This window comes from Chlamydomonas reinhardtii, chromosome 11, assembly GCF_000002595.2.
Source record: "Chlamydomonas reinhardtii strain CC-503 cw92 mt+ chromosome 11, whole genome shotgun sequence".
Classification (NCBI taxonomy): domain Eukaryota; kingdom Viridiplantae; phylum Chlorophyta; class Chlorophyceae; order Chlamydomonadales; family Chlamydomonadaceae; genus Chlamydomonas; species Chlamydomonas reinhardtii.
In genome coordinates, this window is record NC_057014.1 from 2,591,791 (window position 1) to 2,619,290 (window position 27,500).

General features: G+C 62.8%; 3 protein-coding genes across 3 annotated transcripts in view; all 3 read left to right on the top strand.

The window, feature by feature from the left end:
• The first annotated feature begins 64 nt into the window (after positions 1-64).
• On the top strand, positions 65-14,678 carry CHLRE_11g476325v5 (uncharacterized protein). Its single transcript, XM_043067632.1, has 29 exons — positions 65-832; positions 1,167-1,211; positions 1,820-1,885; positions 2,303-2,395; positions 2,737-2,811; positions 3,339-3,398; positions 3,673-3,766; positions 4,116-4,195; positions 4,481-4,614; positions 4,989-5,103; positions 5,555-5,608; positions 5,903-6,067; positions 6,638-6,682; positions 6,923-7,036; positions 7,334-7,431; positions 7,796-7,872; positions 8,171-8,308; positions 8,615-8,712; positions 9,022-9,120; positions 9,341-9,432; positions 9,691-9,736; positions 10,020-10,132; positions 10,563-10,726; positions 11,015-11,111; positions 11,537-11,608; positions 11,958-12,105; positions 12,297-12,345; positions 12,682-12,816; positions 13,076-14,678. Exons 1-29 carry the CDS (start codon positions 671-673, stop codon positions 13,093-13,095), a joined length of 2,748 nt encoding a protein of 915 aa, XP_042919637.1. The 5' UTR covers positions 65-670; the 3' UTR covers positions 13,096-14,678.
• Positions 14,679-15,134: 456 nt separating this feature from the next.
• On the top strand, positions 15,135-20,492 carry CHLRE_11g476351v5 (uncharacterized protein). The gene is made up of 11 exons (XM_043067633.1): positions 15,135-15,434; positions 15,555-15,616; positions 15,843-15,916; positions 16,344-16,426; positions 16,628-16,720; positions 17,072-17,130; positions 17,363-17,459; positions 17,789-17,912; positions 18,313-18,438; positions 18,832-18,943; positions 19,488-20,492. Exons 1-11 carry the CDS (start codon positions 15,213-15,215, stop codon positions 19,537-19,539), a joined length of 1,104 nt encoding a protein of 367 aa, XP_042919638.1. The 5' UTR covers positions 15,135-15,212; the 3' UTR covers positions 19,540-20,492.
• A 192-nt stretch (positions 20,493-20,684) lies between these two features.
• The window catches only part of CHLRE_11g476376v5 (uncharacterized protein), a 12,698-nt gene continuing 5,882 nt past the window's right edge, over positions 20,685-27,500 (top strand). The window contains exons 1-14 of the mRNA XM_043067634.1: positions 20,685-20,938; positions 21,080-21,266; positions 21,630-21,712; positions 22,098-22,173; positions 22,469-22,482; positions 22,680-22,779; positions 23,004-23,097; positions 23,382-23,470; positions 24,183-24,338; positions 24,903-25,169; positions 25,526-25,803; positions 25,969-26,152; positions 26,588-26,692; positions 27,251-27,334. Coding sequence (XP_042919639.1) covers positions 20,922-20,938; positions 21,080-21,266; positions 21,630-21,712; positions 22,098-22,173; positions 22,469-22,482; positions 22,680-22,779; positions 23,004-23,097; positions 23,382-23,470; positions 24,183-24,338; positions 24,903-25,169; positions 25,526-25,803; positions 25,969-26,152; positions 26,588-26,692; positions 27,251-27,334 — 1,734 coding nt within the window. The 5' untranslated portion in view covers positions 20,685-20,921. The remainder of the gene's footprint in view (positions 20,939-21,079; positions 21,267-21,629; positions 21,713-22,097; positions 22,174-22,468; positions 22,483-22,679; positions 22,780-23,003; positions 23,098-23,381; positions 23,471-24,182; positions 24,339-24,902; positions 25,170-25,525; positions 25,804-25,968; positions 26,153-26,587; positions 26,693-27,250; positions 27,335-27,500) is intronic.

Genomic DNA, 27,500 nt, shown 5'->3' on the forward strand with positions numbered 1-27,500 from the left:
CCTTCTCGACGGCTTTCGCCTCATGACTTACTTGTGATTGGCTATTCAGATAACAAAATCTGATATAACGTTGAAGCCATGTTGTTATCCATGCAACCTTTGCAAGTCGAACCGCGGGACAGCGACGCAGCCTGGGCCCTGTGTCCTGGGCCCTGTGTCCATGTGGATATTCAGACCATTATCTGATGTAAACAATGACAGTTAACACTGGAATGCTAACAAGGGTTGTGTTGCTTGCGGTTGGTGCCTGCCGCTTGTAAATGAAATGAAACGGCAAGACAGCTATCTCATGCAGGAGAAACAGTGCAGAAGCTGTCAAAAGTCCTTGCCGATGGAAAACTGGATTGCGCGTGCACCATCGGGCAGCTTGTCGCTGGGGCCCAGCCAACTCCTGACTGCAACTTGCAATTTGGTTTAATTAGGCTGCATGCACTGTTACACGCAGTGCTAAAGCCTTGGGGATACCAAAAAGCTGGGTAGGAGAGGTTTAGCGCGGTCACGTTGTTTCGTCTTGTAGCCTCTCAGCGCGGGCTGATAACCGCTGAATTTTTCTTTCTTTAGCGATCTTTCAATCCAATATCTGAGACCGTTCTGGGCTTGTTTGCCGCTCGATTGCGGAGTATACTCTCGTCTAGGGCCGCCGGGCGGATCTTTCAAGCGACGAGAAAGAATGCAGCTGTCTGCTACCAGCGGCAGGACCTCCTTCAGGGTGTCGCAGGACCTGAGGACTGGGCCAGCCAATTTCCTGTCCGGGCTGCGCGACGATGATTCCCTGCTGCGCCAGGTGTTCTTCTCCATCCTGCGCCACCACCATCCAAACCTGGCTGCAAAGGTGTGTTGCAGCCCGCCACGGAGCGGGACCTCCACCTAGCCGCAAGCGGCACGCGGCGACCCAACCCCAGTTGAACCCTAACTTGCGCTGGCTGCTCGAAGCAGCGTTCTCGTGTACGCATGCGATAGGTCCAACATTTGTCGCGTGAATTAGACAATCGAGCCCCTTTATAGACCACGCTTGTTTGCTCAGCTTGGTCTTGTTGCTCGCTTGGTCAGACCGCCATAGTCGTCAGCCCCACCTGTCGCCCCTGGTGCTTCAACAACATCTCTCCCCATCTCTCACGCCATCTCCATCCTCTCGCTCTCACTCTCACTCTTGCTCTCCCCATCAGGTGGATGTGATCTACGCTCTGAGCCAGGCCTGGTGCACTAGCCAGGTGTGATGGCTCGAGATGGTTGTGGTGGTTTGTGTGGGGGGTGGAGGGCGCCAGCAGCAAGCGGCGGGGGCAGCGGCACGGGGCTGTCATCTTGGCCTCGGAACAATCGGGTACGGCGCCGGGACGGGAGCCGCGTTGGTGGCGTGTGAGGGAACCGGTGCAGCGGGGGGACAGCGTGACATGGTACACAGAGGTTGCATATTCCGGATGGTGTACGCGGTGGGCCGTCACCACCGGCACCGGGTTCAGGGACCCCATGCCCCAACACCTTTGCCGTACCAGCCGGCACGGGCGTGTGGCCGGCAGTCGTCGTTTCCAGGGGGAAAGGTGGTCAGCGGGGGGCGTGTGGGGGGGGCGTGTGTCGGCAGTGTAGCGTGCGGGCAAGGGCCAGGCAGCCGGAGGAGGCGTTGCAACCCATACCCTCTCCCCGTCACCAGCCACTGACCCCTCCCCTCCTCTACGTCTCTCGCCCCCTCCGGTCCTCTCTTCCTCCCCTCCTCTCCCCCCCTCCCCTCACCTCTCCTCTGTGCCTCCCACCTCATATCGTCTACCGTCTACCCCTTCCCTAACTCATCATGCATGTCGCCCGCTCCTCCCCTCCTGCCCAGTCCGACAACGACTTCGAACTGATGGTCAAGTACGTGAGCGACCTCAAGCCCGAGGAGCGCATCCTGGTGAGCGGCAGCAAGGGGGGGCGGCGGCGGGGCGGGGGAGGCAGGGAGGCGGAGGCTGGGAGGCGGAGGCTGGGAGGGGGAGGCTGGGAGGGGGAGGCTGTCTGGCTGGGGCGGGGGGGCCAGCAGAGGTGGGGGTGTGCGGGCTGCTGCATGGGCGACTGGGGTTGCGAGGGCAGGCGGCAGCTGTGCGTATGAGAGCCTGAAGTGCAGAGGCCAAGTGCTGTGGGAATGACTGCAATGACACGTACGCCGTGTCAAGCCGCGGCGCCCCTGCCCCACCCTGTGCCCATCCTACCCCTACCTGGCCCCCGTGCGCTTGGCCGTGCCACTCCCCCCTGACTTACCCATTGGGCTCGGGCATTCCCCCCCTCCCGCCCTCCCGCCCCCTTCTTCCCTCCCCTCCGTCCCTCCCCCCAGGTGGCCTCCTCCTTCAGTCACATGCTCAACCTGCACAACCTCACGGAGGAGGTCAACAGCAGCCAGATCGGCCGCGCAGTGCGCCTGGGGGAGGTGAGCCGAGGAGGCGGCCAGGCGGGGAGATAGGGGCGGGGGGCGGGGGAGCTGGGAGCTGGGAGCTGGGAGCTGGGAGCTGGGAGCTGGGAGCTGGGGAGCGGGGGGCGGAGGCAGGAGGCGCGGGGCAGGAGGCGGGGGGCAGGAGGCGGGGGCCAGGAGGCGGGGGCCAGGAGGCGGGGGCGGGATTCGCTCCAGTCGAGGGGCAGGGGGCAGGGGGCGGCGCGGCAGGAGGGGCGTGGGGGCGCAGCTGGAGGAGAGGGGAGGGGGAGAGGGCAACAAGTCGTGCCTGAAACCGACCTCCGCGCCCCCATCCTTTCACCCCGACCCACCCGCGCCAGATGGACTCCCCCACCCGCGACACCAACCACTCGCTGCTCAAGCTCACCACCACCAACGGCTTCACGCCGCAGCAGGTGGGCAAGCAGCACAGGCGGGGAGGAGGGGAGGGATGGACAGGAGGGTTGGACAGAAGGGTGGAGAGGAGGGGTGGACAAGAGGGGTGGACAGGAGGGAGCGGAGAGGAAGGTGGAGAACGGGTGGAGAAGGTGGTGGAGAGGACGGGAGAGCGCGCGGGCGCGAGTTGATATGTGTGCGGTGGTTGGTGGGGTGGTGGGGTGGTGGAGAGGCATGGAGGTGCTCCCAACTGAAACCACTCAGGTGGGGTGGTGGGGTGGTGGAGAGGCATGGAGGTGCTCCCAACTGAAACCACTCACTTGCTGCTGGGCCAATGCCAAGCGCGCACCACACATGGCGTGAGGCGTTCACACACAAACACACGCGCGTCTTTGCGCTATGTCTTCCTTGTGCTCTTTAACGCAAGCACGCACGCGTGCACGTGCGCCCCTCATCCGTCCGCATCCCCCCCCCGCTCGCTGACTCACCCCCTGACTCACCCCCTCTCACTCTCCCCCCTGACTCACCCCCTGACACACACGGCCAGGTGTACGACACGCTGTGCTCCCAGACCGTGGAGCTGGTGCTCACTGCTCACCCCACCCAGGTATGTGCGTAGGGGCCCGTGTGTGTGTACATGTGTGCGTGCGTGCGAAAGGGGGGATTGATGGGCGGGTGGACGGTGGTGTGTGTGTGTGTGGGGGGGGGGGGGACCGAGGGTGGAGAAGTCAGGGGCGGGGAGGGCGGGCAGGCGGATGCCATGTGTGGTGACGGGCAGGCTCACTAGCATACACACACACTCTTCACACTCTCCCACACACACACTCTCAAAAGCCTCCCCCCCTTCACTTCTTATATAATCATGATTGTAAACCCCACAGGCTCTGCGCGCCAGCTTGCTGAAGAAGTACGCCATCGTGCGCCGCGAGCTGGACACGCTGCACAGCAAGCGCATGAGCGAGTACGAGAAGATAGGTGCGTGCGTTTGTGTTTTGGGTGGGTGGGTGGGTGGGTGGGTGGTGGGGGAGGTGTGAGTGGTGGGGAGTAGCCGTCTGGAGTGAAAGACGGAGGGGTGGGGGTTGTAGGTACCAGCCCAACCAAAACCAAGCCAAACCAGGGGTGAGGTTTGAGACTTTCTCCATCCACGCCACGCCACGCCTTTCCTCGCTCACCACCCCGTCCACGCCGCGCTGCCCCCCCCCTGCTGGACTCCACGGACATCGGTAACGACTACGTGACATCTGTACCATTGCTCCTGGCTACGCCTTCTCGTCTTATTTAACATGCATGGAACCCCGCTCCGCCCTGTGTGTGCGGCCCCCAGAGACGCTGGAGGCCATCCGGGCCGCGGTGCAGGCCGCCTGGCGCACCGACGAGATCCGCCGCTCCAAGCCCACGCCGCAGGTGGGCGGGCGGATGTCCGCGCGGCCGTGTGTTGGCTCTGTTGCATTTGTACCGCGTAAGCTGCCAGTACGCCGCGCCTGTCACCCTACCCTCCCTTGGCCTCCAAACCGCCTGCCTCATCCCCAGTCTCCCTCCCCCATCCCCCATCGCTGTTCCTCAAGATTACGTCTACGGGTCTACCAGCTAGCTAATCATGAGTGTACCCCCCCCCCTTTGTACCTGGCTACGACTTCACTTCGTAAACTTAATGCATGTAACCCCCATCCCCATCCCCCCCCGCTCCAGGACGAGATGCGCTCGGGGCTGTCGTACTTCTCCACCGTCATCTTCGACGTGGTGCCTGTGTTCCACCGGCGTGTGGACACGGCGCTGGAGAAGCTGGGCCTGCCGCGACTGCCGCTGGACCGCGCGCTGTTCAAGTGAGGGAGAGGGGGGGCGGGGCGGGCAGGCACACAAGCAGGCACACAAGCAGGCACACAAGCAGGCACACAGCAGGCACACAGCAGGCACATAGCAGGCACATAGCAGGCATACAGGCATTAGGGGGCCGGAGCGGAGGGGGGCTGGCGGGGTGGGTTGTGATACCAGCCCAAACTAAGAACCCGAACCCAATGCAAATGAGCATGAGGGGGGGCTAGGGTTTTATCCAGGGGGGAGGGAACGAGGGGGAAGGGGGAAGGGGGAGGGGGGGGGTATTGCCGTTCATGTGACACAGAACGCACCGCACCACCCTCCACTCCCGTCCTTAACCCCACCCTTCCACCTCCCACCCTCATCCACCCCCGCCCCCCAGGTTTGGCAGCTGGATGGGCGGCGACCGCGACGGCAACCCCAACGTGACGGCCGAGACCACCCGCGATGTGGTGGTGCTGGCGCGGCTGGAGGCGGTCAACGTCTACTTCCGCCAGGTGGGTGGGGTGGCGGTGGGTGGGGTTGTAGATACCAGCCCAAACTAAACCAAACCCAATGCAACAGAGCGAGGAGGAGAGCATGGCCGACGCTTGGCAACGGAGTGGAACGGGGGGTTGAGGGGGTGAGGGCTGGGGGTAGGGGGACGGGGGGGTTGAGGGGGGTGCGGGGGTGGGGTTTGCTGGGGTTTGGTGGGGGTAGCTGAGGGGTGGCTGGGAGGTGGCTGGAGGATGGGGGTGAGGGTGTTCGGGGGTGGCTGGGCGTGCGTCCCTCCGCTCTCGTCCTCCTCTGCCCCCATGGCGCCGCTGGACCTCATCTCGCTCCCTCCCCCTGCCCACCCATATGAAGTATGAATGTAACTCCCCCCTTTATCATGAATGTAACTCCCCCCTTTATCATGAATGTAACTGCCCCCCTTCATCTCTGCCCTCTCCCCCCCCCCGGCCGCAGGTTGAGGGCCTGATGTTCGACCTGTCCATCTGGAGGTGCAGCCCCGAGATGAAGGTGCGCGGGAAGGGGTAGCAGGACAAAGACATGGGGTTACTATACTACTATGTGTACGTGCGTGAGCAAGCGTGTGTGTGATGGGTGCAGGAGGGGTGGAGATTGCAGTGTCCGAATGCTCCATGTGCCGCCTTTAGTGCCTTGTGTCGTGCTCTACTCCCAGTCCGTTTTCTCCCGTCGACCACCGCCGCACCACCACCACTACCGCCCCCCTTCTCCTTGCTCAATCATGCATGTAACATCAACCCAGTCTTATCCCAGTCTGTCTTCTCAACCGTCAACCACACCCGACAGGAGCTGGCCGAGCGGCTGGCGGCGGCGGAGAGCCGCGACGCGGCGCGGGTGGCTGAGGAGCGCAAGCGGCGCAACTACGTGGACTTCTGGGCGCCCATCCCGCCCACCGAGCCCTTCCGCGTGGTGCTGGCGCACATGCGCGACCGCCTCTACAACACACGCCAGGTGTGTGCGTGCGTGCGTGTGCGTGCGTGTGTTTGTGCGTGCGTGTGCGTGTGTGTGTGTGTGTGTGTGTGTGTGTGTCTGGGGGGCTGGGGGGCTGGGGGCTGCAAAGGTGATTGAGAAAGCGGTACAGGATGCACTGCAGACTGAGGGTGCGTGGGTGGGGGCGGAGGCTTGGGTGGAGGGTGGTTTGGGCACGGGGTTTGGGGGTTGCTGGAGGTGGAGGGGGGGGGTGCAAGGTTGAAACATGGGGAACAGGAGGGAGGTGGGGGGCGTGGGTGGGGGTGGAAGATTGGGAGTTGGAGTAGTTGAGCGTGGGTGGGGGCTGGGGGTTGGTGTGATGGGGTTTGTGTGGTGGGGTTGGGGGTGTGGTGGGTGGGGATGGGGGATGCGTAGGTGGCAAAATCTCAAATGGCTGTTCTACCTTTTGGGCTCTCAGGCGTGCCGCCTCGCATCCTCACACCGCCATCCCTCCGCTGACCCGCACTGTCATCTCCCAGCCTGACCCTTCCCGCCCTCCACCCGTCACCTCCCTCATCTCCCTCCCCTGCCCTCCCCTCCCCTCCCCTTCAGATCCGCACCTTCGGGCTGTGCATGATGGGCCTGGACGTCCGCCAGGTGTGTGTGTGTGTGTGTGTGTGTGTGTGTGTGTGTGTGTGTGTGTGAAAAGTGTGAAAAGTGTGTGTATGTGGCTGGGGATAAGCTGTGAGCGCAGCGCCCAGCGCACTTGTTGTTCATTCCTCGTAACCCTTCCGTCCCTGCCCTCCCCAGCCCCCCGCTACGGTGCCTGGCTACGCCTTCACTTCTTAACTAATCGTGAATGTGACCCCCTACTCCACTCCTCCACTCCTGCTGCAGGAGTCCACCCGCCACACGGAGGTGATGGACGCGGTGACCACCTACCTGGGGCTGGGCAGCTACGCCTCCTGGGACGAGCCCAAGAGACTGGCCTTCCTGCTGGGAGAGCTGCAGGTGGGGGCGGAGAGGCGCGGGGTGGGGGGCTGGGGGCGTGGGGGGTTTGGGGGCGTGTGTGTGTGTGTGTGTTTTGGTTTGGGCGTGGGTGGGTTGGGCGCTCTTGTCGTGTTGGCAGCACGGGCCTGTGCTGCTGCTTCCTTCACTACAATCCCTCATACAATCCACCTTACACCTACTCCTTTGTACCATCTTTGCAATCTGGCTACTCCCCCCTTGTACGGCTTTTCCGAACATCCTTGCAACCCGCCGCCCCCCACTCTCCCCACTCTCCACGACCCCCTGCTGCTGCTGCAGGGCAAGCGGCCTCTGATGCCGCCCGGCATGGACATGAGCCCGGAGGTGAAGGAGGTGGTGCGCACGCTGCGCATACTCAGCGAGCTGCCGGGAGACAGGTGAGGAGGCGGGAGGGGGAGGGAGGGAGGGGATGGTGGGGAGGGGGTGTGGAATGGAGAGAAGGTGGTGGGGGTGGGGGGTGGGGGTGGGGGTGGGGGTGGGTGGAGAGGAGGTGGAGGGGACATAAACGGCGGGGATAGGATGGGGTTCATGTGCGCGCGTGCACATGTGCTAGAGAGAGCACAAGGAAACACAACAACAAAACTGTGCATGTGGTATGCGACTGTGTGCATATGTGTATAAATTATGTGTGTGTCATACCGGAACCGTGTCGCGCTCAATCCGTCAGCCCGTCCTCTACACACACGCCTGCTCCCCCTTCCCTCCCTCCTCCCTCCTCTACCCACCCACCCACCCCCCCAGCCTGGGCGCCTACATCATCTCCATGGCCAAGACCGCCAGCGATGTGCTGGCAGTGGTGCTGCTGCAGCGCGAGACGGGTGAGGCAGAGGCGGCGTGCGGGTGTATGCGCGTAACTCTCTATGTGGATTGGGGTGTGTGCATTCGTTTCTGTGCGGGCGTTCACGGCATTTGATGGTGCCCGCCTACTTCCCTCCCTCCCTCGCCTGTCCCATTGAGTGCCGCTCCGTTGTCATCAACCTCGCTCTCCTCGCTCTTTTGCATTGGGTTCGGGCTGGTATCTACAACCCCCACCTCCTCTACCTCTACCACTTCCTTAACTAGTCATGAATGTAACCCCCCCTTCCCCCCGCCTCTCTCTCCCTCCCCCCTCTGCAGGCGTGCGCCCCGCGCTGCGTGTGGTGCCGCTGTTTGAGACGCTGGACGACCTGCATAACGCGCCCGGCACCATGACCACCCTGCTGGGCAACGACTGGTACCGCGGCCACATCAACGGCGTGCAAGAGTGCATGATCGGTGAGGGGAGGGCCAGGCGGGGGGCGGGAGGAGGAGGAGGGGGAGGAGGGGGGGGTTGTAAATACCGGCCCAAGCTACCCCAGCCAAACGAAACTGGCGAGTGCAGGGAAGGAGGGGGATCGCCAATCAAGGCAATCATGAATCAACATCAACGCGGTTGCGCCCAAGCATTTTCCCTCCCCATCGATAACGCGCCTGTTGTACCCATGTGCCTGGCCACAACTCCGCTTCTGCTTGATCAATCATCCTTGTAACCCTTCTGCTTTACTAACTATGAATGTAACCCCCCTCCACACACTCGCTCAGGCTACAGCGACAGCGGCAAGGACGCGGGCCGCCTTGCCGCCGCCTGGGCGCTGTACGAGACGCAGGAGAAGCTGGTGGAGGTGGCGGCGGGCTGCGGGGTGAGTGGGGGGCTGGAGGGGGGGGGCGGTTGTAAAAGGGGGGGGGGAGGAGGTGACGTGTGCATGTCTGCTTGGGCGGTAGGGGCAGGAGTAAGGCTAGGGATGCGGAGGGAAGGCAGCGGGTGGGCGGGGCCCTGACGATGCCCGTGGGGCCCGGGCACAGACCCACCTCGCAGCGTCCTTGAAACATTGCCTTCTCATAACCAGTCATGCCTGTAACCCCTCTTTCTCCCTCCAAGATTGCTTACCGTCTACCATTTTCTAGCTAATACCCCCCTCTCCTTCTGAATGCTCCCCCTCCTTCCCCAGGTCCGCCTGGTGCTGTTCCACGGCCGCGGCGGCACCGTGGGCCGCGGCGGCGGCCCCACCCACATGGCCATCCGCAGCCAGCCGTCAGGCACCATCAACGTGAGGGGCGTGGAGGAGAGGCGGGGAGAGGGGAGGAGGGGGCGTGTGGTTATCATGAGGAGCAAACGCAGCGTGGGGTGTTGTGGGGTTTCAGGTGGACCGGCGCATGTGGGCGGAGGCCTTTCCTGCTTAAATGCAACCTGACTTTTTGTGAGCCTCGTCACACACTAACCTTGCAACCCCCCAACCCCTACACCCCCCTCCCCTCCCCCAACCGCAGGGCCACCTGCGTGTGACTGTGCAGGGCGAGATCATTGAGCAGCAGTTCGGCGAGAAGGAGGTGTGCTTCAGGACACTGGACCTGTACACCAGGTGTGTGCGATCAATCACGGAGTGGGATTACGGGCACGTGGATTACGGGGTGCGGTCACAGATCGGGATCACGGAGTGTGATCGCGGAATGTGATACAGGTGTGCGATCACGGTGTGCGCTGATTTCAGTGCTCCTTGTGACTCTGTGTCAGCCCGCACTCTAGCTGCGGCTCTCCCCCGTCGCTCTCAAGTCTCAACCCCGCCCTCACCCGCAATGACACCCCGCGCTCCCCCGCCACCCCTCCCTACCCGTCGCAGTGCGGTGCTGGAGGCGGCGCTGGACCCCCCTCCCGCCCCCGCGCAGGTGCGTGGCCTGACGTGCGCATCTCTCGTTCTCCCTTCCACGTTTCCCAGACCGGCAACTCGGCAAGCCCTGCCTCAACACACTACCGCGCTACATTTCTAGTAGTTGCCGCGTCGAACATCATTGCCCAGCTCTGCCGTTACCGCGCAGGCCGTCTAGGCCGACTGCTATCATCCAACGACTTAGCAAAGCAACACATGGGAGTCACAGGCACAAGCACCCGTAGAACGACGCCATAACAAAAGCACTCACTCACGACTAACGCACATTCACGAACCCACAGGAGTGGCGCGACCTGATGAGCCTGCTGGCCACCGAGAGCTGCGACATGTATCGCTCGGTGGTGTACCGCACCCCCGAGTTTTATGACTACTTCATGCAGTCCACGGCCGCCAGGTGCGGCAGGGTGCGCGTGGCAGGGCGGTAGGGCGTGGGTGTGGGTGCGGATGTGCAGCAGGGAGGGGGAGGGGGGTCAGTCGCCGGCGCCGCTGCCGCTGCCGCTGCCTGTATCCCAGCGCGTGTATCAGCCCCTCTCAACAGCGGGGCTTCCGCGCTGGCGGACACGTTCCTACCCACAACTCCCCGTGCGTTCTCTAGCCAGTTGGCGCCCTCTCTCTCTCGCTCCCTTCCTACGTCTCAGTCCCTGTCCCTCAACTTCCACGCTTTCCCCACACCCTGCTTGCGACATCATCATGGCATCACGACATCTCCTTGCAGCGAGCCCCCTGCCCTCCTCACCCTGCGATGCTCCTCTCCTCCTGGCTACGCCTTCACTTCTTTAATAATCATGAATGTAACCCGCCCTCCTTCTCCTTCCTGCTCGCAGCGAGCTGGGCCGCCTCAACATCGGCTCCCGCCCCAGCAGCCGCAAGAGCGGCGGCATTGAGACGCTGCGCGCCATCCCCTGGATCTTCGCCTGGACTCAGCAGCGCCTGCACCTGCCCGTGTGGCTGGGCATCGGCGAGGCGCTGGAGGCGGCCATCGACAAGGGTGAGCGGGGAGAGGGGGGGAGAGGGAGGGGGAGAGGGAAGGAGGGGAGGGAGGGGAGGGAGGTGGAGAGGGGAAGGAGGGCGAGGTGGGGGAGAAGGGAACACCTCTATAGGTGCTTGCAGCGACTGGACGCCCAAAGCTGCTCCTGCGTTGTCGCCGCTCGTGCGTCCCTTCTCAACCTGCGGCCGCGCATGCCTCACCAACGGCCTTGGCATTGACTCCTCCCCTCCCCTTCCCCCACCCCTCCCCCCCACCCCCACCCCTCCCCCCCACCTACACACGCCCCAGGCTACGGCCCCGTGCTCCAGGACATGTACGCCAACTGGCCCTTCTTCACCTCCACCCTGGACCTGGTGGAGATGGTGCTGGCCAAGGCCGACAGCAGGTGGGCTGGAAGGGAGGGGTGGGGTTGCAAGGATGTTTGGTAAAGCGGTACAGGATGCACTGAAGACTGCACATGAGCGGCCGTCCGGGCGGCCGCGCTCCAGCTCGTTGTCCCTCCGCGAAGCTGACAGTACCCAGTTTTAGCTAGTGAAATGTGGGCGCATGTGGCGCGTACCGTAATGCTGGAGACACTCGGTACCGCAAGTGAAACTGTGTTCGTCGCGCCGTCGAGGGGGAGGGGGCGGTGATTATGAAGAACAAAAGAAGACACGTGGGGGATTGTGAGGAGTGGAGGCGAGCGCACAGCAGTTCAAGCTGTCGTGATGTGGGCGTCTCTTGTGTCTTGTGGTCGCCTTCACTTGCATGCGCCACACCCTCTCACCTGCCACACCCTCTCCCCCGCGCCCGCCTCCCCCCCCTCTCCAGGCTGTCGGCCTTCTACGAGCGCACGCTGGTGGACAGCTCGCTGGCGCCACTGGGGCAGCGCCTGCGCGAGCTGTGAGTGCGCGCCTGCATGTAGTGGGCGTGTGTGTGTGTATGTATGTGTGTGTGTGTATGTCTGTGTGTGTATGTCTGTGTGTGTGTATGTGTGTGTGTGTGTGTGTGTGTGTGTGTGTGTGTGTGTGTGTGTGTGTGTGTGTGTGTGTGTGTGTGTGTGTGTGTGTGTGTGTGTGTAGTGGGCTGGTGACGCTGGGTCGAACATGTACATGGTCAGCGCTTGCCAACGCCTTTTGTTACGCTTTGCAGCAAACACCAAAATGCGCCCAATTCACACCCCTCCTCTCCTCCCTCCTCCCTCCTCCCTCCCCCCTCCTCCCTCCTCCCTCCTCCCTCTGCCCGCCCGCAGGCTGGCCAAGACGCAGCAGAACATTCTGATTGTGGTGCGCAAGTCGGTGCTGCTGGAGGGCAACACGCCCAGCCAGATGTCCACGCCCAACCTGGACGAGAAGATCCGCCTGCGCTCGCCCTACGTGGCGCCGCTCAACGTGCTGCAGGTGGGGAGAAGCGGGGAGGGGGGGAGGCGGTAGCAGGCGGGGGCTGGAAAGGAAGGGCAGGAACAAGACGCAGGAAACATGTGTATGTGTGCATGTGTGTGTGTGTGTGTGCCGCTGCCGTCTCGCTGCTCCTGCGTCTCCAACCCTGCTTCTCACGCGTCCACCCACACCCACACCTGCTTTCTGCGCAGGCGCTGTCGTTGCAAGGGCTGCGCAAGTTCCGCGACGGCGGTGACACGGGTGGGTCACTACGGGTGACACGGCGTGTTGCCTAGTTGCTCACGACGATGCTCATTCTCATCCTGATACCGTGCCTGTCCCCTGCCTCAACCTGCTGTCTTGCCCGCGGTCCCTTGTTGCCGCTGCCCTCACTTGCGCAGCACCCACAGATGCGAAAAGAAGTACCTCCCACACCCCTTGTTTTACCTATCTTTCCTGACATACATGCACATACACACACCGCCCCCCCTCCACCGCCTGGCCACCGCCCCCCCCCCCCCCCACTACCACTTCCTTAACTAATCATGAATGTAAACCCCCCCCCCCCCCCCCACACACACACACACGCACACACAGAGTACAACCCCAGCGACCCCGAGATCATCGACCTGCTCAGCCGCGACCCGCACAAGAAGGGCGAGGGCGCGCAGCACCCCTTCGTCAGCGCCATGGACGACTGCCTCATGATCACCATCAAGGGCATCGCCGCGGGTGGGTGGGGGAGGAGAGAGAGGAGCTGGGAGAGGGAGAGGGAGAGAGAGGGAGGGCTGGGACTGGGACTGTGTGGGGGAGGTGGTGGGGCTGTGTGGGTGTGGGTGGGTGGGGTGTGCTGTGTGTGTGGGGGGGGGGGCTTCGTGTGGGGGGATGGGCTGTGCGTGAGGGGTGGGCCTGTGTGTGAGGGGTGCGGCGTTTCGGGGGTGCGCCCATACCTCGGAACTCACCCCTCGTCTTGCGTTGTTGTGGTGCGCAGGCATGCAGAACACGGGGTAAAGCGGCGGCGGCGGCAGTCGTGGCGGCGGCGGCCGCCGCACAGGCTGCTGCGGCGGCGGTGGCGGCGGTGACGGCTGCGCTGTTGGGCCTGGCGTGGCGTACGGCTTGAGCCGCGGGCTGGGTGCGGACCTGTGTGGAGCTGCACCATGCGGCCATGGCGAAACGCGTTTACTGGTGATGGATAAGATCGTTTTGCTCGCGTTTGCTGCGTCGCTGGAAGAGCAGGACGCGCGTCATGTGCATGGTCGCAGTGTTTGGCAGCGAAGAATGCGGTAGGGGTGAATAACTTCCAATAGAGAGATTTGTGTTTGCTGTCTGAGTGTTTTGGAATCTGGAGGCGTTGTGCAAGTGCCGCAGGGATTGCCGCGGAAGCCTGGGCCGTCATCACACACTCCTGTGTGTTAGGTCAGCACAACAGAGAATGGGTCGTGCCTGTGTGTACTTACTGTGTGTCCAGATGCTGGTGAGATCTACCTATCCCTTCGTACGCACCGAGTTGCCTGTCGGGCTGTCGGTGCTAGGGCGTGAATACGGGGCGCTTCAGGTTGGATTTGGATGGAATGCTTGCTTGTAGGGAGGGAGGTTCCGGAATATCATTCGGGGAATGGGTTTGGAATATCATTCGGTGAGTACACATGATGAGTAAAGGAGCATGGCTTTGAGGCGAGCGGGGTGGCGTGCCTGCAGTGTGTGTTCATGCATTCGGGTGGGGCCTCTGGTGCGATAGCAAGACCGCGTGGACTGCGGTTATGTGCATGAACTGGAAATGCTGTGTTCCTTAGAAGGCTCATGGTTGCCTGTCCGTCTGATGGGGAGGGCCAGAAGCACTCGCTGGCAGGGTTGGATATTATCTGGACGGGCCCCGGGCTGGCGAACAGAGGCGAACCAGGGGAGGCCCTGGTGGCAAACGAAGTGGCAATTCCGTCATTCCGCACACCATCAATGCCACGCCGGGCTCTTTGTCATGCTTGTAGTTGGGCTTGCCAGAGGAATGTGCCTGCTAACAGGGGGGGGGTAGTTTCGACTGGAAAAGGCCCCATGTTCTAAAACGAAAGAGCTTGACGAGAGGACTCCAAATCCACTTTCAGAGTTTCAATCAGGGTAGTAATTGCAAAGTTATGGGCCCTCAAAGTTCAGGGTCGGTCGTCGGGGCTGGGGGTCCCCAAGGTTTCGTCACGCAGATGTGGGTGGGACTGCCAGGTTTCGTCTCTGCGCCCTAAACGCCCCTCTAAACGCTCCGCCCATTAGCACAAGCACTAGCACACATTAGCATGCACATACTAAAGCATTTGCAGAACGTTTGGTCTCTGGAAAGCGGCCGCATGTCCGTCCACATCGGCATCGTAGTAGCGTAGAGCCCCACTCGAGCGTCTCTCACTGGTGTCATGGAGACTATGCGAACTGATGCTATCGTGTAACGGCCAAGGCTTCGTGTGGGTCATGGCGACAAGGCTGCCGCCGGCCATCGAGCGTGACAAGAATCCCGGGATTCTTCACATGATCCCGGTAGAAAGTCGACCAATCTCTTCCGGCACACAATCCCAAACACCATATGTACAGCGCACTTGTAAGCTTAAGCGCACGCCCCGGTAGTCTGACAGAAGGGTCGGTGGTCGCCCAGGGACACATGGACATGTGTGGCATGGCTGCCAGTCAAGTTGTGCCTCCAGCTGAACCGGAGGTATACAATTGTAGAGCTCGCCGAGAGCAGTCGATTGACACCAAACTGGCTTAAAACCAAAGGGTTTTGAGGGGGTTTTGAGGGGTTGCACGGTGGTGGGGGTCGGTCGGTCGGTCCGGAGGGGGGGTCGGGAGGTTTTGGGACATGGGGTCTGGAGGTTTAGTTCGTACCCCCCCCCCCCCCCTGCTGCTAACATACAGCTTGGTTTCGGTACCGCCGGTGCACACGTAAAGCGCTTATGGGTACAGGGCTTTCAGGGGAGGGGGGGGAGGGACCGGTGATAGTTTGGCGGGGGAGGGGGGACCAGCATGGGGGTCTAGTAAAAGTTCAGACCAGGGACACGGCCCCTCTTCATAATCGTGGTGCAGCCCGCGGTAAACTTGCTGTTGCTCATATTTATACTTGCTTTATATACCTCATCCAATTTAAAGGAAAAATGCAGGCACTTGGGCAATCGCGACAGTTGCAAGCGTCCCCGGGGCGACACAGGCACTTGGCGCTTCGCCGTGGGATTCCCCGTAGGCATGTAACCGCTGGTTCCTCAGGCAACAGCACGCAGCCTGCCTCCGCGCTCCAGTCTACAGAGGCCCGCTTGCTGGAGGAGGTGCTCGGCGAACTTCGCACGCTGAATGGCCGGGTGTCAAAGCTGAACAAGTCGGTAAGCTATCAAGCACTTTCAAGGGGTCCTGAAGGCGAACGAAACTGTTCAGGGCCAGGGCATGCATTGGCGAGCGACCGACACTGCATCCTTTCCCACTGTGGCATTGACTGTACGCAGGTCCAGCGCCTTGAAACGCGCGTCGGCGATCTGTATGAGTTCACCTCCCTGCCTATCATCGGGTGAGTGCCCACCAGAAGTGCCCGAAGCGGCGGGTTGGGGTGTCGCTTATCTGCACGACGGCCTCGCTTTTGTCAGGGAGCCAGGGGTTCCGGGCAAGACGCATTGGCAGCAGCACTGCACGCTCGTGTGGGTGGTGTGTGGGGGAGGAGTAAGCGCAAGGGCACAACAGGCGCCGTGGGGGCACTCTGTCACCCTCACTCATCCACACTCCGCCCTCGTCCTCAGGGCTCACTTCACAACGGATTTCGCCGAGTCCACTGAGATACGCTGTGCCGCCAACCTGGTCGACCACATACTCAGTGAGCCGCCGCTGGTGATGAAGGGAGCCGGGGAGGGGAGGGGCGGGGCAGGAGGGGCACGGTTGCGGGCGGGGCTAGGGGTGCGGATCAGGTGCGGATGGGGCGTTGCCGAGGGCCGGATGTCGAGGGGGGAGTATAAGGGGCGTGTGTCCAGGGGCGGGTAGAGAGGGGTATAAGGTGTGATGGGGGGCGGTGCGATGACGAGGAGCGGGGCTGGGCGCCTGGGGTGCGGAGGGAGCTGCGGCGGGCGGGATGCCGGGCAGCGCAAATGGAACAAGGGGGCGCGGATGGGACCAGGGGGCGTGGCGGCCTGTGGTTTCCTGCATGTGCACTGCTAGGCCGGAACGGGTGTCGAGGGTGCAGCTGCAGTACGGCGCAATTACCAGCCATTCCCTCCCCTCCCCGCCTCCTCCCCCTCCCCCCCCAGGCCTGGCTCTGAACCTGGACCTGCCGGCTCTCAAGCAGCGGTCGGTGCTGATCTCCATCCTGGAGGACTACGTGCTCAAGGACGTGAGTGGAGGCGTGGGGGTTTGGAAGGGTTACATTTATGATTATATAGAAGTGATGGAGGGAGGCAGGGAGGGAAGCTGATGCACGCTCTTGCCACAGTGTTGCGACCGCACTACCCGAATCTGCTGCCCCTACTGCGGATGTGACCTCCGCCCCAACACCAACCCTGGACCTCCCCTGGCGCCTCTTTGCTGCCCACAGCGTGCGGGCCTGCGCGCCGCCGTCAAGTCGCTGATCGACGAGGCGTGTGACGAAGCGGGCGTGTGCATGGTGGCACTGCCCAGCAGCTTCGCGGTGAGAGCCGCAGCCGGGGGGGGGGGAGCGTGGGTTGGGGGGGAGTCGTGGTGGTTGGGGTGGGGGTTAGCCGTCCATGCCAGACGTGCAGCGTTGGTTTGGACAGCTACCTACGGCTGGGCAAAGTACGATGGGACCAAACGACATGACACGGGACACGTGGGGCAGCCGCGTGGGGGAGCTGGTGTGCGGCTTGATGCGCCGGGGGCCACGGCCGGCGGCTGACGTGTCCCCCGAAACGCACGTGTCGACATGCGCCAGCGCACGTGCGTGTCGGCTCCCTATACCGTACAGGCACGCACCAACCCACCCCCCCACACCCACACCCGCACCCCCACTTCCCCGCCACAGAGCTGCTCCTGGGACGACATCCGCTCCTGCCTGACGGAGCTGCAGCTGGGGTACAGCAGGTGGGCTGGTAGGGTTGGTTGGTTGGTTGGGTGGTTGGTTGGGCGGGTGCGGGGGCTCCAGCCCAGTCCTGGACGTCCATCCCTCCTTCCCAGCCTCGAATAGGACCTCGTGCACGGCTTTCTCTCCGGTCGTGGCCTCATTGCCCAGCCACCGCCCGCCCTCCGCCTCTTCCCAACCGCACCATTTCATTGGCCAATCATGAATGCAACCCCCTCCCATCTCGTCCCGCAGCAGCGGCAAGGACGATGACCGCATCAACAACCTGCTGCGGCTGGTGGACGCGCTGGAGACCGGCATGCCGCCCAAGCCGCTGCCGGGGTTCATTGAGGCAAGGGGGCAGGGCATGGCAGGGGGGCAGGGGGCAGGGGCCGGGGCAGGGGCAGAGGCAGGGAGCAGGGGGCAGGGGCTGCGGGCTGCGAGGAGCCGTCCCTCGCCAGTCCATGTCATCTCCCAAGCAGATGCCCTCGCAAACCTCGCCGAGGCCGTCGCTCGGCGGGGCATGGTCGCGTGGTACGACAGCTCTAGCACCCTATTGCCCTCGCAATCGCGATCACACTCGCGCTTGCATTGCGATCCAAGCGCCACTTCCACCGCCAGCACTCGCACTCCATTTGCAAGCGCCCCCAAACAATCACACACGGCAACACACGCACGCAGATGGCCACGGCCATGGCCGGCGGCTTCTGCTCCTCCCGCATCACTCTGGACTGCCGCGGGCGCATTGACGTGCGGGACACATACATCGAGTTCCACATCGGCGCCTTCAAGGCGCCCACGGACGGTGAGGGGCGGGTGGGAGGGGCGGGTGGGAGGAGCGGGTGGGAGGGGCGGGTGGGAGGAGCGGGTGGGAAGGGCGGGTGGGAGGGGCGGGTGGGAGGGGCGGGTGGGAGGCTGTGCTGGCGGAGGTGCGGAAGGGCGCAAGGTGTGGTGGTGATGGGGTACCGCACGGTCTGGAGGTTGTGGGCGCAGCCGCGTGTCCTCCGCCCGCTGACACGTTTGCATACCGGCAATCCTCTGCCCCAGCCCACTACCGCCTTCTTCAAAGTTGTCATCATCGGCCGCCTCCTATAACTATCATCGCTTGCAACTGTCGCCTCTGCCTGTGATCCTCTACTTTGGCTTGGCCTGGTTTAGTCTGGGCTGGTATCTACCCCCCCCCCCCCGCACGCCCCATGCTGCAGGCCTGCCCGAGACGTGCAGGGCGCTCAAGCGGGCGGCGGCGCTGTTCGTGTGGGCCTACCGCGTCCTGGAGCCGCACATCCACACACACACCGCCGGCAGCACCGAGCGCGACGTGGAGGCCATTGGTGGGGGCGGCGGGGGGGGGGCTACAGTACCAATTGGCTAAGGAAATGGTAGAAGGCAGACACGGGGGGGAGGGGTTGTGTTTGCCGTTCCCAGTAAGAGATACCAAGGCGTAGGACACGACATGTTGGTAGTCCCAGGGGGCAGGGGGAGCTGTCGTGATCTGACCGGGGCGGGGTGGCTGGGGCGGAGTAGGCTGGATTGCTGTTCCCCTCTGGGTGTGGCGAAAACAACTTCCCCCACCGCGGTCGTCTTAGAAGTCGTGCCTGCAACCCCCTCCTCACCGTCCCCCTCTCCCCCTCCCCTGGTTTAGTTTGGGCTGGTATCTGCAACCTCCCTCCCCCCCTCCCTCCCCTCCCTCCCTTCCCCCTCCCTCCCCCCCCACACACCCCCAGGCTACGCCTTCATGGTGGGCAAGGTGGCGCCCCAGGACGCGCTGCTCAAGCTGTACGACGACTTCACGGTGGACATGGCGGGGCGCAGGATGCCGGGAGAGATCGCCTACAGGTGGGTGTGGGTGGGGCGGGCGGTGTGTGTGTGTGTGTGTGTGTGTGTGTGTGTGTGTGCGTGTTGGGGGCGGGCAGCCGCGGTGTGTGTGTGTGTGTGTGTGTGTGTGTGTGTGTGTGTGTGTGTGTGTGTGTGTGTGTGTGTGTGTGTGTGTGTGTGTGTGTGTGTGTGTGTGTGTGTGTGTGTGTGTGTGTGTGTGTGTGTGTGTGTGTGTGTGTGTGTGTGTGTGTGTGCAGCCGCGGTGGTGGTGGAAGGGGGGTTACATTCATGACTAGTTACGGAAGTGGGGTGGGGGTGGAGGTTCAGAGAGTATGGGTTTGTACATGTGAGAGAGCACCAGGATGCAAACGAGCAGGGCCCGGATGTGTGGGTGTGCGGTGTGTATCGGACAGCATGTCTGTGTTTGCGTGGTGCCAAGATCGTGTTCGGGGATACGGATGGGTATGGGGATAGCTGGCTAGTGCTGTGGCAGCTGGGTGCCTTCCTAGCGCCCGACCATGTGCCGCAATGGGTGCCGCCACGTGTGCCGCCACGTGTGCCGCAGGTACTTCTCGGTGCGCCCCACCGGGCTGCACGAGCACTACGCCAAGTCGTGAGTGGGTCGCGACATCTGCGGCAGCTGCGTACTGGGTGGGTAAGAGAAGAGAGAGAAGGACAGAGACAGAGAGAGTGTCCGAGGTGAAATGGGAAAGCAGTGCCGGCCGCCGCAAGTGGGTTGTGTGGGTGGGTGCTGGCAAGCAGACACACTAAGGGCGCGCTGTGTGGGCGCTTGGCAGCAGCAGAGGTGTGTGTTGGCAGGGTGACGCGATTGCCTTTCAGCGGCCTGGGCAGGGTAGGGCAGGGCAGGGCAGGAGCAGCGGTGGAACCAGAGAGCGTGTGCGCGGCATGCCTTGCGTACCTAACCAGGGGAGATCCCCATCGGGAGCTCCCCTGGGCTGAACATCTTTTGGACCGGGCAGTCTCGAGCCCGGTATCGAACTGCATTTATTTCGCCGCGGTTTATGACGCAGCGAGTCTACAATAATGAGGCTGTTTCGTCCGAAGGAACAATAAGAGTTGGTGACGCCTGTCTAGCAGTGGATGGGGGTGGCAATGGGCTGGCGATGGGCTGTGTATGGGTTGGGGCGTGGGATGGGACATGCGGAGGGGCGCACGGTAATCTCACGGGTTCTGCTCCTGATTACGTGTGCATTCTTGCAGGGTCGACGATTGTAGTCAGCAGTATTGGTACGTGAATTGAATGCAGGCACTGATATTTGACGTAGGAGTTAAACATGCGTTGACTGGGCTGAGCAAGGACCCAGCGTGTGAGCACCCTTGGGTGTGAGCTTCGCCCAGGATTTCGATGGACTTTTGGGATTGCGGCTGCGGACGGAGATTGAGTTTCAGCAGTATGGCGGCAAAGAGAGGAATAAAGGTGTGTCATGGTAATAATCTTGTTAGAGTTAGTCTTCTGGGGAGTTGCAGTGGCAGGGCTGCGGGGGTATGCCGAGCGCGCTGTCACTCGGATAGCTGAGAGTCGGCACCACTACTGTAATAAATCAAGCAGCTAGCAAAGCTGTTGCTAACTTGCAGCTTACTCATTGCTGGGAGCCTTTCAACGGGTCTCAGGCGTAGTCAGGAAAGCCGGGGGCTTGCCCCCCATGAGCGCTTCGGGTTCGTGCCATGGGCCGGGTCGCCACATTCATTCGTCAATACTATACATGCGAATCGCAGCAAATCTTCACTCAGTTGAATGTATCTACCTAGTTTCGCTTCTCGCTCAAGCGAGCTGCAGCCGACGTCAGTGGCTTTGCCCTCATAGTTTTCACAGCTATCCTTTGCTCTGACATTTGAAGTAGATAACGCGCGCCTACAAGTCTGCGGAAGCCGCTGCCGGCGCGGCAATTAGAAGCCGAGCAGTCTTCGTGTTATTCAACGATGTCCACTCGCAAGCAATATGCTTGCGATTTAGCTTGTAGACTAGTTCAGGACCAGTATGGTGACGCCGTCGGGGTAAGTCAGTGCAATTGCGGGTACCGGCTGCTGAAGCAGCTGGGCCCGCCAGGGCAAGCCAGCGCAAATGGTATCTCCTGTTTCATGTGAAACACTATTTGTTCGCACGAGAGAAGCGTTGTCGCTTTGCACCACACCCAGCACCCCTGCCCGGCACACACCCGTACCCGGCACGCTGCGCACCGCGCAGAAAGTCTTCAAGCTGCTGGTCTCGAAGGGCCAGCTGCAGCTCGGCGACATCGTGCGCGGCACAAGCATGAACCCCAACATTGTGAAGCAGGCACTGCTCATCCTCATCCAGCAGAACTGCATCAACTCCTATCTGCAGGTGCGGCAAGGAAGGTTGGGAGTGGACTCCCGGATGCAGGCCGGACGCTGCAAACGGCCTATTCCTGTCCGCGTGCCTATCCGGCCGGGGTTAGACGTGGGTGGGGGGGGAGATTAACACAGCACGGCATTTCATGGGGCTGGTCACGTAGCCCGGCAGCCTCTGACTAGGGGCTGCTTTTTGGCGCTGCAGCTCGCGACTGAGCGGCTCATTCTGCTACATCCGGGTACCGCGGCACGCATCAGAGACACACGGCACAGGCTCCCTCACACCAGGGGTTACCGTACACGGTACGCCCACCGCCACGCCCAAACACGCGTGCCAAACCCGCTTACCCAACCCCAAACACACTCTCCCGCGCAGCCCGGCGAGGAGACGCTGCGCGGCCCCCGCCCCAGCTTCTACCTGTACGAGGCCAACACGGACCGAGTGCTGCAGATCATCCGGTGAGCTGTGCGGGAAGGGGAGGTCGTAGATAACAGCCCAAACTACGGTAGCGGGGGGGGGGTTCTTAGATACTAGCCCAAACTAAACCAAACCCAATGCAATAGAGCGCAGAGAGGAGGAGAGGGGGGGGGCAGGGGGCGGGGGTTGTAAATACCAGCCCAAACTAAACCAAAACCAGCGGGGGGGCTGGGGACGGGGGGAGGGGGCGAATGTGGATGTGTGAGTAGAGAGGCGGCCGATTGAGGGTGAGTGGGTGCTTGGGTGGGCTGAGAGCCTGAGAGGCTTAACCAGCCTGGAACCCCTGGCTTTGCACTAAGCCGCCCCACCCCTCCGCACCGTGCCTCCGCACCCTGCCCTGCTGCCCTCCGCCTCCTTCGCCTGCAGGCACCCGCGCTTCCTGCTGCACATCAAGGACGAGGCGGGCGAGGTGGCGGAGGCGGTCATCGCGCAGCTGCTGCAGGTGAGGGGGGGGGGGGCGGCTGGCGGCTGGCGGGGGGCGGGGGGCGGGGGGCGTCACGTGGGGTGGCGTGGGGGACGGCGGGGGCCGGCGCCTGGGGAACCCGGGAGCCTGGAGCGGGAGGGGCGGGGGGCTGCCCATGCTGAACCCTGTTGGGTGGCTGCGGCGGTTGTTCGGACCGGAAGGATCGGTGTGCTCCCCGGGGCGCCGACAAGCCCCCCTCATTTGCCCTGGTCCTCTTGGCCCACCGGGTTGGTGTGCTGTGCCTGCGCTGTGCTGTGCTGTGCTGCGTTCGCAGGAGGGGCGTTTGCGGTGAGTCCCACAGCGGCGGGCAGCTCGGCGGTCTGTCGCGGCTGCAGGGCCCTCTAGCTGTTGCCCCATCCGAAGCGCCGTACTCGCTGTGTTGGATCACACGACTTACATGTTGGTATGTTGGTATGTCCATGCATGTGTGTTTGCATGCTTGTGTGAATGTGGCTGTGTGTGTGTACACATGTGTGCCTGTGCAGCATGGACCAGGTGTTGGGCAGTGTGGCGGCGCGGCTGGGCAAGGCCCTGGACAAGGAGACGCGCGACAGCATCAGCAACACCTTCATCAGCCTGGTGCAGGTGGGCAGCAGCCAGGGGGGGTAGGGGGTAGGGGGTATAGGAAGGGGAGGGAGGAGGGAGGAGGGAGGAGGGAGGAACGGCGCCAGCGGCCACACCTTTCACCACCGCCTATCGCCACAAGCCCACACCCACACGCCCACGCAAGCCCATACACCCCCTGCCTACGCCTTCACTTATTAATTAATCATGAATGTACCCCCCCCCCCCCGCACGCCCCCGCACAGGCGCACTACGTGGAGCGGTCGCCGCCTTGCAGCCTGCCGCCGCCCGCGGTGCGGCCGCACCCCAACAGCGTGCGTACACGCAAGGCCAAGTCAGGTAGGTGGCTGCACTGGTGTGTGCTTACGCGGGGGAGCTGCAAGGTTTAAACATTGGGAACTGGATACTGGATGCCCGAGCCCAAAGCAATTGTAGGCCCGGGGGGTGGAACTGTGTGCGCGGGCAACCCCACCAGCACCCGTTGCCGTCTCCCAACTTATTCGTGCCTGCTGCCCCCGTCATCCTCCTTGTCCCGCACACCCTTAACAACGCGTCTACTATGCTACTGTACCTGGCTACGCCTTCACTTCTTAATTAATCATGAATGTAACCCTCCGCCGCAGCCGCCAGCAACACGGAGGGCTACGCGGCCGATCAGGCGGCGGCCCTCAAGTCCTTCGAGGAGCTCAGCTTCGAGAAGCAGAGGTTCAAGGTGAGGCGACTGGGGGAGGGAGGCTCAGGGAACGGGGGAGCAGGAGTTAACCGATTATGAGGAATGGAGTGTTAAATCACGAGTAGGGCTTGAAGGGGGATGCGGAGGGTGCCCGGGTGGGGGGGGGGCACACGGTGGGAGCCCGGGGGGGGGGGCGGGCACGTAGGGGTCCGGGCCAGGGGGCGTGGGAGTGAGGCTCTGTCTCGTGGGCCTGGAGGCTGTGGCTGGGGGGATGTCGGGGACACCGCCAAGTGCTTGCAGCGGCATGGGTCTTGTGTGTGTGTGTGTGTGTGTGTGTGTGTGTGTGTGTGTGTAATTACAAGCCCAAACTAGACCGGGGAGGATGGTTAGGAAAGCGTTAAGGGATGCACTGAAGACTGCAGACGAAGGGAGGGAGGAGGGAGGAGGGAGGAGGGAGAGGGCAGGAAGGGCGCGGGGAGCGATCCACCGAAGCGCCAGCTGAAGCATGCGGTGACGGTTGGCGCTGGGGTTCGCTGTGGCGCTGTGCAGCCCGTCTCATGCGGTAAGGGGCCAGCTGTTGCGGTTGCCTTTAACCTACACATCCGCTTGCCCCACCCCTACCTGTATGGTATTGACCTCCCTCTCAACCTCTCACCGCTTCCCAAACCATCTTTGCAACCCCCCCCCCCTACTACTGTTCCTGGCTACGCCTTCACTCCTTAAATCATCATGAATGCAACCCCCCCTCCAGGTGCCTGTGGACTTCGAGTACGAGATCGTGGAGGTCAAGCCCAATCCCGCATTCCGAGTGGAGCCGGCCCGCGGGGTGGTGCCGGGCCGAGGGCGTGTGACGGTGGACATGTGGTTCTGCCCGCTGGCGCTCACGACGGAGGAGGCAGTCATCGAGGTGAGGGGCAAGGGTGTGTGTGTGTGTGTGTGTGTGGGGGGGGGGGTGTAGATACCAGCCCAAACTACACCGAAACCAATGGGGCAGGGGCGGAAGGGATTCCGGGCATGGGTAGTTGGGAGAAGGCGATGTTGGAGCCGCGTGTCGCTGCACCCTAGACTGCATACCAAATACTCGGTGGAGGAGGAGGGGATGGAGGAGGGGTTGTAAATTCCAGCCCAAAGGCAGAGGCGTTAGTTGCAAGCGATGAGGAGCGGGAGGAGGGGGGAGGAGCGGGAAGGAGCGGGGACGGGGGCAACGGGCGCAACGGGAGCGGGGCACGGGGCCGGGGGCTGGCAGCGGCGAGGGTCAGTGGGGCGAGTCCATGAGAAGACGACGGGCGCACGGCTTGACGATTGAGTCCGGGTGATGCCACGGCGCCGATGAGCGCGGTTGGTGTTGGCTTCTACGCATGCCCCCTCACACTCAACGCCGCCCTTGCATAAGTATCCCTCTCGCTTTCCGTCTCTCTCTCTCTCCCAATCCCTCTCGCATCCTCTCTCCCTTCCCGTGTCTCCTGCGCAGGTCCGAATCGCAGAGTTCAACTCCAAACCAGTGCAATGCCGCCTGACCGGCTCCGCCTTCCCCGGAGCCGGCCGCGACGCTGCCCTGGCCGCCACGACAGCTGCCAACACCGCCGCCGCCGCCGCGGTGGCGGCGACACTGGGGCGCGGCGAGCGCACAGCGGCAGCTGCTACAGCCAACGGCAAGCACGGCGGCGGCGGTGGTGCTACAGCCTCTGGGCTGAAGGGGGCGGACCTTGCGACTATGGAGGCGCTGGAGGGCGGGCTGGTGAGTGGGCGGTGCGAGGGTGTTTACACACGGTGTTTCCAACATTCCTAGTAAGATAGCCGTCTGAGAAAGCCTCGGGTGAATTGTGTTGCTGGGGATGTGACGTGGCACGTGGCACTGCGCTGCATGGGGCGACGCGTGTCGTACCCGCCGTTTCGCCCGCCCCCATGCACACCACACCCACCGTCACGCGTGGTTCTTGGCTTCCGCTTGGGTTCCGGGAGACAACCCCACATACACCAACCCCACCCCACATACACCAACACACACACACACACACACAAACACACACACACACACACACACACACACACACACACACACACACACACACACACACACACACACACACACAGACCATGCAGCTCGCCGCCAAGGGGCTCCCGGTCAACCCCGGCGGCGGCACGCTCCGCGGCGGCGCGGGCAACGGCGACGCCTACACAGTGGCCGTGATGAGCCACCGCGCGGAGGCGGCGGCGGCGCGCGACTGCCGCCGCGACGGCCCCATCCGCTCCAAGCCGCCGTTGCTGCCTGCGACCGCGGGGGAGACGGAGGTGGCGGGTGTGTATGTGCCTGACACGATGCTGCTGAGCGCAGCGGAGGTGGGGTACGTGCTCAACCAGTCGCCCGGCAGGTAGGGCGTGCGCGGGTGTGTGTATTGGTGTGTTTGTGTATGTGTATATGTGTGCGTGCGTCCGTGCGTATGCAAGCGTGTGTGTGTGTGTGCAAGTTGTGCGCTTTCATTGCACCGCTGGTACCCAACCACGTTTCCGCACCTCCCCGCCCGCCCTCTCTGCAGGCTGCGTACCAAGGACGTCCGGGGTGCCATCGAGGCGCGCAAGGCCGCGGCGGCGGAGCAGCAGGCGGCGCTGGAGAAGGTGCTGGGCGGCTCGGCGGGCGGCGGCGGCGGCGGCCGGGCGGGCGGCGGCGGGCTGGGCGGCATTCACCCGCTGGAGCGACCCGACATACCCGCGGACGTCAAGGTGCGGCGATGATGATGGAGGGAAAGAGAGTGTGTGAGAAGGGAGATGAAACGTGGTGTGGTCCGTTGAATGTCGTGTGGCACGAGAAAGGAAAAGCACAAGGAAGGAAAAGCAAATGGAAGGAAACACACAGGAGTTTGTATGCGCGTGCCTGTTTGTGACAGGAAACCAGAACGCGCGCGCACCCGCCCGTGCTTCTGGGACTTTCCTGTCCACCTGTACTTAGCTGTATGTTATAGGGCACGATGAAGAATACACGCAGGGTCGTGTATGTGCGACCTAGTGCAACAATGGGGGTACTTTACCTTCCGCGTACTTTCCTGCACCGCCGAATACGTTGCCTCTTACGTTGCTTGTCTCCCACACTGCTTGTACCATTATGTGTTAAAGAACAACAAAAGCAAGCCTGACCATCATGTGTGTACGTTTGCACAGGGCGCGCTGTTCCGGCTGCAGCTGGCTCTGGCGGAGGAGGCGGCGCGCAAGGTGGCACTGGGCACGGCGCCGCACAGCGGCCAGCAGCTGCTCACGGCGGAGCAGGTGTGTGTAAGGGTGGGGGTGGGGGTGAGGTTGCATTCGTGATAAGTGAAGGAAGTGGTAGACGGTAGACAATCTTTTTGGGGGGGGGGGTTGTGAATTCCAGCCCAAACTAAACCAAACCAAGCTAGACTAGCGGATCACAGGCAGAGGCATTAGTTGCAAGCGTTAATACTTATGGGGAGGGTGGGGCAGTGGGATGGGTGCGTGGGGGTTGGGGGTTCAGAACCGTACTCAAGTAAGGGCGTGGTCAGTGGGTTTGTGTTTGATAGAGCGCAAGGGAAGGAAGCGCGCAGGGCATTGACTGCTGGTGGCGGGTCTGCTGGTGGCGCAGGGCAGTGTCTGGCAGTGTCTGGCGGGTGGCGTGGGCTCACGGTCCGACGTCCGCGTCTTAACAAGTCTTGACCAGTGCCCCCCTTGTTCCAGTGTCTCTAACCAGTGTCCCCCTTGCTAACACCCTTGTGCTGCCTGACCACCTGCTCCACCTGCTCTTCTTCCCACCTCCCACCTCCCCCTACGCTTTCACTTTTTAAATGTTCATGGATGTAACCTCCACTGCAGGTCCGGCGCATGCAGCGGCAGCGGCAGGAGCAGCACCGGCGGCACCAGCTGTCGGAGGAGAAGCGGGCGGCCAGGCGGCTGGCGGTGAGAGCGGGAGGGGGAGATGGAGGGAGGCGGAGGGGGAGGGGAAGCGGGAGATAAGGTGCGAGGGGAAGGAGGGAGAAGAGGGTGGAGGCGAGCTAGCCGTCCATGCAAGATGGCGCAGGCCGGAAAGGGAGAGCAGAAGGAGGCTTTATGGAGGCTGGCGGGG